The sequence below is a fragment of the Ammospiza caudacuta genome, chromosome 1 (genome assembly GCF_027887145.1).
Source record: "Ammospiza caudacuta isolate bAmmCau1 chromosome 1, bAmmCau1.pri, whole genome shotgun sequence".
NCBI classification, from domain to species: Eukaryota; Metazoa; Chordata; class Aves; order Passeriformes; family Passerellidae; genus Ammospiza; species Ammospiza caudacuta.
Window position 1 is genome coordinate 96,450,125 of NC_080593.1, and position 13,473 is coordinate 96,463,597.

Consider the following 13,473-nt stretch of genomic DNA (forward strand, 5'->3'; position numbering starts at 1 on the left):
CCCCAGCCACGCTGCAGGGGTGCCAGCCCCGTGCGTCGAGCCTGTGCTTCCACTCTGGAGTACAGGAACCCTGGGCTGGTGACAAAGGCTTTAGAACCTGAGGTCCCAAAGCCCCCCAAACATATCTCTCCAGGAGAATTTGGGCAGAAGCTGGAACAGAGACAAGGGTAACTCTGCTGGAATGCGCAAGGAATTTTATTTAGCTTTAATAAATCAGGAATTTCTAACAATGCCAAATTTATCTGGAAAATTGCTCACCATTTCTAATGCATTAAAAGTATCTAAGTGGCAAGCTTTTCTCAAACACAAAAGCTCTTTTCTTTCCCTATTTTACTTGCTATTCAGCAATTCTTTTCTTTATCTCATTTTCATCAGACTTTAAACAGAAAAATCCTTTCCCTTTCTTCCCCTTGCACTAGAGCATACCTCTTGCTGGGACTTCAGAACAGAACTTGCTTTCTGTGACTTCCCCAGATTCAATCTGTTTTGTATGTCACACATGAAGGAGGAAGAGGAAAAGTTGTCACAAAGACAGCATTAACACAGGAACTTGTTTTACAGAGTAGTAGCCATATAGCCTGGAGAATAAACCCCACACAACACAACTGGCTCGTGTCTATCAATTTCATCTTGGAGACCTGTACTGCTACCAAAGTGATTTCAGATTGCTAGCTACCTGCCACATAGTTAGATGGTAGCTATCAGCAGTAATAATGATGATAATAATAATGATAATAATGATGATGATGATGACAATAATGATAATAATGATAATGATAATGATAATAATAATAATAATAATAATAATAATAATAATAATAATTCTTCATTGTAGATTTCATCACCCCCAAAGATAACATTGGCCCTTTTATAATTATTGCATTGGGGATTAAGGAATAGCAAAAGAAACAAACAAATTCATTCTTTTATTCTCTGCTACCAGGCAAGAGCAAAGAAAACATCTATGGTTGGTTTAATATTTTTTAAAATATGTTTTACACAAAAGGCTCACATTAATTAAGCTATGATGCCAATGATTATTTTTAGATCAAACCATTGTAACAAATGGAAGTTTATTTGTAGTCATAAAAGATCTTTACTGCACTTTTTTATCAGAAGAACTGTAAGAATAGGAAATCACAGGTCTTTTTGCTACTACATGCTATATTAAGACCATAGCATTGCTGTTCATCTTGAGGTTAATACTAAAATTTTATTTACTATCAAAATACAACATACTTAGGATTGTTTTAATTTGAATAATATGCTGATATTTCAGATTGATAAACGTGAATTAAGTATATATAAAATATAAATATACATGTATTTATGACAACATATTTATGCTCTTTAAGAATGAGGAATAGATGAGACAGTGATGACTACATATGATAGCAAAAAAAGAAGTGTGAGGACAGAGAGACGATAAAAAGTGATAAAAGAATACATTAGTTACATTAATCTGTCCACTGCATGAAGTGGGTCTTATTCATATTTCCTAGACACCAAATACTTCAAGGTTTTGGGTTAAGTGTCTTGAACACTGATTCAGAAAAAACACCATCAGTTCAGCAGGGAAGGGGCTGCCACAAAAACATTTAGGGACAAAGCCCAAATTGAACAGTAAGGGAAAGACAGTGACTACTGAAAGAAATCAGGAGACTGACAATATTTTTCAGAACTTAAAGCGTGAACAATTTACAAACTGCTGGCCTATCAAGAGAGGCTGTAACAAAGAGATGCTGAAACCAGATATTAATTTTTAAATTGATATTGAAATGGCTTCAAGTCTCAGTAACATTAAACTCAGCAGTAATTTAGCACAGCATTTAGGCTTAAATAGATCCCTTAAAAGTTGTCCTTCAAAGGACTCAACATAAAATGAGAATAGTATTATCAGTGTTTGCAATGGCATCACCACTTGGGCACATCCTTAAAGCCCCAAGTTCAGTGTTAGCGTGAGAATCACAGACCCATTGAGTTAAAAAGGCATATTTTAATTCCTCTTTCTTAGAGTGGCAATAGGGGGAAAAAAACAACCCCTAAGAACAAACAAGTAAATAAATAAATAAATAAAATACATAAATAAAAAGAAAAAAAAATCCCAAAACAACAAAAGAGGTACCAAGGCTCACGGAATTATTGATGAATTTCTTTAACAAGTATTAGCCATTAAAATTAGTAAAAGTCCATACCACCCTTCTACCAAGTAGAGTGCATTTATGATGCTTTTAATTACAAATACAGCATATGGAGGATCTCACAACATGATGACAGTATTTTATGCTGTGCCAAGGCCTCTTAACATGGCAACTTCCCAGTGGAGCCCAGTCACCAAGTCAACACATACCAGTGCAATGCACGTGTGTGTGCTTGTGCACCGATATTTCCCTAAGGAACAATCGTGTTTCCTCCTACACACATTCTCTTGAGCACTCCATGCAGTGACATTGGACAGAGACAGCTTTGAGAGAGGGAACCCAAGTTCTTTCATACACTGACACCAAGGATTGTCCAAAACTGCAGAGACACAATTTGCCAGTCAGTGCAGTCAGCACAGACACTTTGGAGCAAGGGTCACATCGTTACCTGTGTGCTCTGCCATTCCTAGTGTTAGGAATTACATCTGCTTAAACTGGTTAACCTGATAGCTGATCTGCATTGATGCTACTGCAACACTGCATATTTTTATTCTGATTTCATCACATAAACTATATGCTATAACTTAGGTGAATATAAGAGGTCTTATTAAGCCACAGAAACATTACAGAAGGGAATAATACTGACCATTGTTTTGTATGGCATGTATTCGCTGGAATAATTAAAGTGTTTTTGCAACTATATCTAAATTCTATTTCAGATTATTTTTCTTTTAAAGACTTAAATGTTACAGCATATTTTATTCCAGATTAATAGAAACATTTCCAAGTAGTTTATCTGAATGTTTACTAAAAACTAAGGGGGGAATAATATTCTGAGTTTTCATCTGGGAACTGTGCCCATGCACTGACAGAATGTCTCTCTAAACTTCTATCTTCATTTGTTTATAAGTCTCCTAGCACAAGGCACTGGATATCCTCAACTCCTGCTGCTGAACACTGCAGAAGCTGGAGTACTTCCCGAAGGCCCTGTTTGCTCTATTACATACATGCTTTATTTTCCTTAACAATTTTGTATTTGTACAAAGTATATGCACCATTTTTTCCCAATTCTGCCTTTGTGATGTATATATATAAAAGTGCTCTCCCATAGTGCAATGCTGATTGCCACCTGGAATCCTCATCAGCCTATATAGCTGTATTACCTAGTTATTTCCTATACAAGCATATTCAATTTCACTGGTTACAAAGAGCATTTCGATAATAATGTTTTAATGATAAATAAACTGTTTTCATCATTTTATGTAGAATTTGCCTTAACAGCCTTTCAGTTTTGCTATCAATTAGTATGTATTTTTACCTCATCTGTAAAGTAGTCCCTAGTTATCCTTGATGTAATAAGGGAATAGTGCACAGCTGATGCCATCATACCTAAAAGTTATTGAATTCACCAAAACAGAGAGAAAACACTTACTCTGCACATTCTTATGACTTAGGTGCAAATCCTGGAGTGTATTATAAACTGGTCTTTACAACCTATGAACAGATACTATAAGTCAGACAGAAATAGGAACTCCCTAGAGATGCTGTCCAAAAAAGAAAAGTAGCCCCTGTGGAGTAACTCCTCCTAAGTCATGCTGCTGCTGCTGCTGAAAATATGCAATGAATCCATCTGCAGTTGGAATTTCAGATGCCATAATTCCCCTACAGAATGTTGTTTAATTATTTTATTATGCATAATAAATGTAAAATATTTATTTTAGCTTACATAATTATATTAAAAATGTATGCTATTTATTCTCAGTCTTCTAAGACATCCTTCACAAGTCATACACTTAACAGAGAGGAATGCATGCTGTTTTGCTGGCCTGGCTGCTTGTTTTATCCAACTTCTACACCTTCTTATCTATGACTAAGAAACACCTCTGCATATTGCCTTTCATTCCCTCACCACCATGGGTACTCTGTGCAAAATGAACCATACAATGGAGTCCCAGACAAATGAAAATTATTTTCTTTAATCACAGCAGAGGGATGACCTGAAGCACATTACCATAATATCAGTCCCACACTCTTGTGGTCAAAGTAGTAGCAAAACTCTTTCTGCATCATGAAATTATGCCAGTGCTTCTCCTGAGCACTGTAATCCAACAAATTTAATCATGTGAGAAAAGCAGGGTTCTGCCTTTTGCATGCCCCCCTCCATGTAACTCAGATCCATTTCACTAAAACACCCCCCTCCCACACACCACAAGCATAAATTGCCTGAGAAGTTTTAGTAGTTATATAGAAAGTCAGAACAAATGGGAGTTAAATTTAAAACCTTACATATGAATAAATGAGATTTCCCTTTCTTAGACACATGCAAAAAACCAATTTAGTTCTGAAAATGCTGTATATCTACATCTTTCATTGACAGCATCAGAACTTAGGGGAATTTTTCACTTCTGCAATCAGGTTAAATTCAAGTACCTAACTATGCTGCAGGTTTAGAAAGTCTGTCTGTATAGTCCACAGACTATACAGCCAACAGATTTAGAGCCCTGTGTCACAGGTGCTGCTCATTTTCAGGATGTTATACAGCTCTTCAGTGCTTACTGTGCCCATTTCCAAATGCAATGTTGCCAGTGTTACTCCAGGATGGTGTCATCTGAAAAGTTCAGTCACATAACACATCTTTTTTAAATGACTAGGAAAAATAAAATAAGCATTGCATAAGTAATGGTAGTGCAGGGCCCTGTGAGACCAATTCTGTATTATAAAATTAGGTTGAACATTAATTAAGGGTGAATGAATATTTTTGTATGACAAAGCACATTGACTTAAGAATGGAGAGACATGCTGTGTGATTTGAAAAAGTAAATGCAAAGGAAAATCATGCATATTTGTATCTAAATGGGGAAAAACCTAAATTGAAAAATGAAATGTGAAAAATATGTAACCAAAAATACAGCTAAACGTTTGTGTTTATGAATATTATATTTTGCTCCCTTCTAAAGGATTTTTAAAACTAGACTGAAAACATAATTTCAAATTGTAATTGTTACTGGAAGTCATATACTACTATCGAAAAGCAGATGTCTATTTCTTTGTCATCAAAATACAAAAGATTAGACAAAAATAAATATCAAGTGGTCACCAGACAAAAACTAGAGATGGAAGGGAACATTTTTCACAAGAATACTGAAGTACAACTATAAGCATATGCATATTATAGAGAATTTATAATTTGTGAGCTAAAAATGCTAAGTTAGTTTACCATTCCCCTCAGAAAACCACATCCATTCATGTCTTTTTCTAGTTTAAAAAAGGATGTCTCATGCTGTGTGCTATATAGGGAATAAATTGCCTTTTCTGTTCCATGCAGCCAAAATCACTCTTTTCCCCATAGTACCATACAGATGATTTCACTTCAGTTTATAAAGTTTATAACAGTTCCTAAGTTCAGATTAGTTTCTTCCAATAGCCCTTTTTCTGTACTTCTAGCCAGGGTTATGTACCCTTTCACTCACTAGACTGGCAAGAATTTTTGCAGGATGATTATTCACCATTTCAGGCTGAGGAATTGAAAAGCTTGAAGTCAAGAATCTCCAAGAATGCTCTGAGCACCAATCAGCTGAATGGGAATAGTTTAAAATCTTGTACTTAGCCACTGTTTTAATTCAAGTGTCTCAAACTGCTTCATAGAACAGAGATTAGTTAGCAATGAAAGGAAAATTTATATTAAGACTAACAATACTTTCCTCCATATCCCAACACAGAATGAGGAATATTCACTTCCCTGAAAGTACAAGGCTCATTAAAGAGTCTGCAGTTGCCAAGCAACACTAAACAGCAACACATGAAATAGTCTGGATGAACTTACAGTGCAAGGGCCGAGCTCACAGCATCACAATGAGACCTCAACCACTAGACTTAGGGGTGAATTTTATCACTAGATCAGCAGATTTTAAAATCTTCATTTTAACATTTTCTCTATGTGACACTTGCAAGACTACATACCATCTGCTGAACTTGTGCAAACAATATTATTTACAGAGTTGCTAATAACTTTCCTTTAAAAGAGAAATACTGCATGACTTGACAAAGAGGCAACATGTGATTCCCTTAAAATTGTAGTTTAAAATGAAGAGTGAGGTGGATAGAGAGCAGAACATTTACTTGCCAACAAGGCTGGCTAATATCCCAGGACTGTGGAAACTGGCAGGCACAAGCAGGACTGCTGAGCTAATAAACACAGCAGCCCCTCTATGGGCTCCTCTGCAGCTACACAAAGTGCCTCACTGCCTCTATGAACTTGCAGCAGCAGCATAGCTCTGGTTCCTGCATCCCTACCAGATGATTTTCAGCTGAGCTTGGAACACATTTCCTGCAGAATCAAAGCTTCATCAGCTGGTATCTGTAGAGATCAGCCTCCAAAGGTTAGGTCAAAATTGGCCTGTGAAGGATGGAAACTAACATTCTATTGTCATGAAACATTTATTTTTCAATAATATAAAAGCAGGGCATGCCCAGATATTTCTTGTTAATCCTGATAAAATATGCTATGCTTGCATATTCTCTAATAACCTCCAGTATTATAAAATACTCTTAAAAAACTTGTTATTTCTTGGAATTTATATCCCATACAGAAAACTCTTTATCCAAAGTAAAATGATCTGTCTTTCACTCAACAGAGCACTGCATGTGGTCATCCTGAGTGAGAGAAGTGCATCCACTCATTGGATGTATGTAACAAACCCCAAACTGATTCACATCTACAACACTCCCAGTCTCTTGGGTCTCCCAGCCTAGGATCTCAAACCCACTGTAACCCACTTCTCATTTCCTAGCCCTGTAAAAAGACTATTCCTGCCAATTGGGATGATTCAGTTAAAGTGGATGACCACAAGATTAAGTGTCCTAAAACACACAGCATTAAAGACAGCACTTCTTTTACCTTCAGTGCAGCACATCATGTCACAGTAATGCTTATATGCTCTCACTTCACTCAACACAGACCTTTTAACACAGCTGCTCTGACAAATGAAAACCACCTCTAATTCCTAGATGACTTACTGAAGCTGACAAAACCACTTCTACTTAAAAAGAAAAAATAAAGAAACAGTGACACCCTTAAGGTGGCAGCACAGAAACATTGCCCCTCCCCCTGAGGTCATCAAATTCAGTTCTCTGCAGTTCTAGAGTGTGATTTAATGGGTGCTCAGTACAGAAGAGTTCACAGAACATTTGCCCCATGCAAACAAAATATTTCAATGAGAAGTTTTGTACAGAAAATCTGTGACCCCTGCAGAAGTTTTCTGTACATGAGTTTTCTGTAAAGTAGCACATAAATAGCATGAAAACAGGTATTATGAGAGCAGATAGGCTTCATTATGTAGTCTTGCTTTAGGAAACTACATTAAAACTTATACTAAAGGAACATTACAGTTGTATGTTCAGCATGAAAAGAAAATACAAAAATGCTATAGGGGTATATTTAAATGTTTAACTTTCCCCTCTTGTGTGCATGCATCACAACACATGCATCTAATCATATGCCATTTATCAAATATAATGCTGATTTTTAAGAACTTTTTGAACATCAACTCTTGCAAATTGCCCACAAAATCCTTCTGGGGATTCCTTTATGATACACATAGACTAGTCACCTCACTGCAAGGTATTAAAAGTATTCAAGAATGTAGAAGATGTGTGTTTAAGAGTAAAGATGCATTTAAGAAGCAACATGAGATCATTTAATAAGTAGTCTATAACAAACCAAAGACACCAGGTGAAAAGCACCAGAAGTAACCTTCACTGTTCAATGTGATTCTTTTAAAATTTAATCAACTGCCCCAACATGGGGATGGGTTTTAGTGGTGTAACATGGGCGGCTTTGCCATGCAACCAACCCTTTGGCCAACTTTCATCCTAACACCCTGGCTAGCAAGGAAAAGGAAAATTGGAGCAGAACAACAAGACTCTGAAGAACTGTAACTAGCTCGAGTTGTGTCCAGTTCAAATAAGTGTCTGGAGAGTACTCAGGCTGGTAAGCCTTTTAGAGAACTTTTCTTTTCTTGGTGAAATGGTCGCAACTCAACCAAGAAAAATTTCAAAACCGCAAATGATTTGAAAAGGCAATGTAGATAAGCAGCCTCACCACAGAGAATTCCAACAGACACTGGAGCAGCTGTGAAACAAACACTCAACATTAGCACTGTAGTGTTACCACTAAAAGGTTTCCCATCATTTGTTTTTCTTTATAAAGTAACACCTAAATGCTGAAGACTAAATTTTAAAATTTAGCTCCTAATTTAATACGTAATTACTGCTGCCCTGATGGTATTTTAATGGCAATATATTTTTATTGGTGACTTCAAATGAACCTCATCTGATCACCTTAACCCTTCTCTCATCATGCTTTAGTTAATGACTCATTACCTGTAGTCACACCAGGGACATCTGTAAGGCTTTTCTCCAGTATGGACACGCTTATGTCGTGTCAGATGCGATTGTGTTGTGGAAGCAAAGTTACACTCATCACATTTGAATGGTTTCTCTCCTGGAAGGTGACAAGAGAAGATTATCAGTTTTCATCTACAGAAAACTAAGACAACCCCAAATTTCTGGCATATCCCTTGAGACAGCTTTTAGCCTGTGTATATAAACAGCAAACACAAATACAACATAAACTTGCAAATACAATGCATTAACTGCAAAATATGACAGAAACACATCAGTATCCAACTGACTTCTCACAGGGAATTACACAGCAGCAAAAAGGAGGAGAAAGAACAGCACTGAAACAGAGTAACCTTGTTTCTGGGTCTTACTCCATGAAAATACCCTAACCAGGTGACAGGCATTTGTCTCACACCATATCTTCCCTTCAATCTGAGCCAAGAACAGCCCCAAAAGCAACACAGGGAGAGGCAAAAGGTGATCTTGTATTCAGCATATGCTCAGAAAGGAACATCTCCAGGTGATAAGTGTCTTTGTTTCCATCTCCAACCTAAATTTTTAATGTAATTCTTTAAATAACATAAATAAACTGGGACTGAGAAAATGAACCAGAACTCTCTGCTCCACTCCCCCTATCTTGCCTGTTAGTCTTCCGCCCTTGTGAATATTTTTTGAACAGTAGGGCAATTTCAGCAGAAGGACTTGAAAGGTTAATGAAAATAAACAAACAAACACCAACTACTAAACTTTAAAAAGGACAACATTTTCAGATGACTAAAATTCAATCTCTGATGAATGTACAGCTCCACTGAAAATTTCTAGAGGACTAATAATTGAAGAAAAGTAAAAATCTTTAGTCTCTAAGTTTCTATGTAAAAAGAATACTTTTCCTTCTACTGGAGGGGTCTACCCTTTAGAAGTTACTAAGACAAAACCTCATGACAGATATACTGTGATGACTAGTTAAGACACCTACATCCCATTTTTCCAACTGGTTGTCACAGAAACATTCCTTGGGGCTTACAGGCAGATATAGTTACCATTTAGGGAGGAAAGAGTTTTTTTTTGTATGGAGAAGCTAAAAGCCAGTTCCTAAGTTACATTATTTTCACTGCAGTATGCACGCCTTCCAATGTATTTATCTAAAAACTACATAAGGAATCAACATCCCTGACTTAAGAAGTCTGGATAAAACTGCTAGAAACAGACATGTACTTTGAAGACTGTTCAGAGATCTAAGACAGGCAGTTTCAAATTGCACCACAAGCCTATTAGCAGGTGTAATGTGAAGTTTTTCAGACTGACAGAAGAGTCACCACCAGTATAACCCTATCAGTATGAGCGGCCTTCTGCAATCAGTAGCAAACAGCCACTCCCAAACAGCCATGCCTCCAAGACAAATTTTTGAAGCTGTTTATAGCAGGAGACTCTGAAGATTTTGAAATAGACTTTGCCAGAATTCTGAGAACAGAGAGAAATACACATTTTTCATTCTTGGAGATTGTTGGGGTTTTTCTTCCCAAGGGAAAAAAGATGTGCAAGGCCCTCAAGACCTGAAAAACCCCTAATGCTGGATGGAAAGAGCACAGAGCAGCTTCTGAAAGCTCCATAAAGAGTTGGAATAATTGCTTTTAGCAGCTGTGGGAGAGAATACCAGCCTATGCTTTTCATTTATTGTTTCATGGGACAAGGAGAGGTGAAGGGGCAGGACACAAAGCCGAAGCCTCCATGCTGGACAAATTGAGACTGCTGGAAAGTACGTCTTTCATGCCCCAAATGGGGTTTTCTTGTCAGACCCTGACACTGCTCTGGAGAAGCTGATTCTCCCAGCAGCTTGCATGGTAGTGGCTGCTGCTTCAATTAAACTCTCTGGGAGGCCACAGACTCCCTAGCAACGTAACCTGTTCTTGAACTGAAGATTTCCCCTTCTGATTTATTTTATCATCTAGCATTAAAGAAGATAGCAACATTTTCAAGTCTAAGTAGTTAAGCCACAGGTATTTTAGATAACATACATACTTATTTTAACTGCTTTCATTTAAAATGCACTAGAACCTTGCCTACTCGCTCCCTTGAATAAAAAAAAAAGGCAGATCTGAACTGAAAGGAGATTTTTAGCTTGCCATTCAGGGGAGAATGGATCAAATAAAGGTCTGCTGCTGTGCCAGGGCAGGGCCAGTGGGGCTGACAGCTGAGTGAGGGCCCATTGCAGCCAGGAGGGCTTGCAAATTCCGTCTTGACTGTAAGAAAAATAGTAATCCTTACCCACTGCTCCAGGAAGTTTCTCCTTAGGAAATCCTTGTGGCTAACTGCTCCTGTCAAGCAGACTATGTGTAAATCTCACCTGACAGAAAATACATCACAGCAGTACCACACAACAAAAGCCAACTAAATGGGGAAGAAAAAAGACAGCCTAGCACAGCCTGTAATTCTTAACAGCTGTACATAAGAAACTGTATTTTTATGGAAAAAAAACAGGTTAATTAGTACAGTTGAAAAAAACCTAAAAGACAACTAGGTATTTCTTTGGATTGGGTGATATTGAAGAGCATATTAGCTGCAGAAGTACTCTATTTATTTGTTTATTAAAGCTTTCTACAGACCCATTGATTTAAGAATTTTTTTGTCTTCCCTATCGTGGGCCAGGATGCTTCTAATCAGACTTTGTGTCCCAGTTTTCCCTCCACCCTTCTTGCCCCCAGAAATTTCAGGGAATACACATAATTCTTTTAATATGGGCTGCCATTAAAAATTCCAAGAAGACTCTTGTTCACCCCCTGTCAGGGTTCTAATTCATTCACAATTAAAATTACACAAATAAAACTATCAGTATTGACAGTATTTTTTAAAATAACAGTACGTAATAACTTTAAAATAGTGTATCTATAACCATAAGGACAAAGTCTATTATATTTAAAGACCAAAAAAGTTTAAAAAAATTAATCCCCCCCACCCATTACCACTACAGAAGACTTATCTGTTTCTCACCATCTCTACCTTTGTCAATAACAAGTCCCATGAAAAAAAAGATAGATGCACCAAAATGATTCCATGGTCAACAAGCTCTGTAGAGGAACAAAAATGAAGGACACACATTCCAAGATCAAGGACCCACTCTGTGGGGATTTACTTTGTTTTTAACACAAGCACTTTCAAAAGGCTACATTTCCTGAGCATGGGATTACAAAAGAAATGCCTTTGCATTTTTGACAACACTGCAACCAACTTCTTAAGTGCATCTGTTGGTTAAGTCACCTGACATGGAAATTTGAGCTTCAACAATCAAAAATTGGGGAAGAAAATGACAAAAGGGCCACTTCATACAGAGCACTAGTATATAAAAGCTCCTGCTAACCAGTAACTTCAGTTTCCTCTTTTTCTCTTGCTACTGGACAATTTCTCTTAGGTAGGGAGAAAGTTTTAAAAGTCCAGGTTTTTGGTCTCTTTGCTGGTCAAGGGTTTGCTATAATCAAAGGCCAATCTGCTGTAAATGTTGGTGTAAATAGAAAAGGTAAAACAACAAAGATGCTCTTCAAATTTTATCTCTTGCTGAAAAGAGCAATAAGTCTTCTTACTTGCAGCATTTCCTGTGGTATTCAACATTAAAATTTTTCTAAGCTGTGGTGGGGAAGTTGAAGGGAAGAATCTACATTATACATATAAATTCAATGCCGAGTAATGTAACTACACATTAAAGTCAAAGAGCAGTTCACATGAGAAATAGAAACACAAAGTGAGTCACTCATCTGGATAAAAACACATATATTATTAAATTTTCTTTCTTTATTACATTGACCTATAAATGTCTTGAGATGAGTGAGCAGAAGCAATCATACAAATAGTGCTCTGTACAATATAAGCTACCATCTTCAAAAATGCATGAAAATATTTGAACAAAGACACGATCTCCTTAAGCAGCTCCACAGGTTCATGGTGACTGTCACAGCAGTGCGCAGTAAGTGTCCTTACCCACTAACACTTTACTACTGTGATGTACTTCTATCAAGCCTGGGAAGATCCCACCACAACCAACACACGGAAAACAAATGCAGACTGTTGATGTGTAGAAGATGAGGATGGGGTTTTTGCAATTTGCAGGAGTACTAACCAACATTAAAAAAGAGATTTCATGCACGAGAACACAGGCTGTGACTGATCAGCACTGTGGGACTGAGTCAGCTACTACAGCACAACATGGAAGTTTACTGGGAAACATAGAAAAACAGGCAAACAAAGGAGGTGAGCAGAATGATAAGAGCAAGAATATAAAGAAGACATTTTAAAATGATTAATTTTTTCCATGTTTTTGTTTCAAGCCAGAAATTATTAACCTTGCTTGTTTTTTCTTCCTAGTTGATCATGATTAAGGCAAAATATTTAAATTATCTGATATGTCTGTCTGTGTGTGTGTGTGTGTGTGTGTGTGTGCGTGTGTGTGCGCGCGTGTGTGTCTGTGTGCGTGTTTATTTTTGGTGGCTGATTTAGAGGTTATTTACCCTTTTTTGTTACAAAATTCAGGCAATTGTTTAATTCTTTGTGTAATTCAACTTACTCTAAATCCAGCAAAAACTATCTTTAGAAAGGTTTTCTTAGTGGAACAAAATAAGAATCAAAAAAACTTGCTTCAGGATGACTCAAAAGACGAAATCTTTTCCTCACAGCCTTGTTGAGACACCAGAACTACATCTATGTTCCTGCAGCACCACAAACTATCCCTTATTTACCACACAGCACCTGCTGATACTGTGGTCCAAGTTTCTTAAGACAGTTTATCACAGCCTAGGCAGGCACAAGTGCCTATTGTAAAGCATTTGGCAGGCAGAGATGTAAGTATTCCTTTCAGTGTGATAAAATTCTGGTCAAACTCTGGACCACTCCTTAAGCCATTGCTTCAATTCACAAAACAGAAGTTTCATGGATATTTACATTG

At 37.2% G+C, this 13,473-nt stretch overlaps 1 protein-coding gene across 1 annotated transcript in view; it reads right to left on the reverse strand.

The window, feature by feature from the left end:
- Window positions 1-13,473, reverse strand: part of ZNF407 (zinc finger protein 407) — a 335,549-nt gene that overhangs the window by 116,233 nt on the left and 205,843 nt on the right. The window contains exon 7 of the mRNA XM_058805216.1: window positions 8,523-8,643. Within this exon, the coding sequence (XP_058661199.1) occupies window positions 8,523-8,643 (121 nt within the window). The remainder of the gene's footprint in view (window positions 1-8,522; window positions 8,644-13,473) is intronic.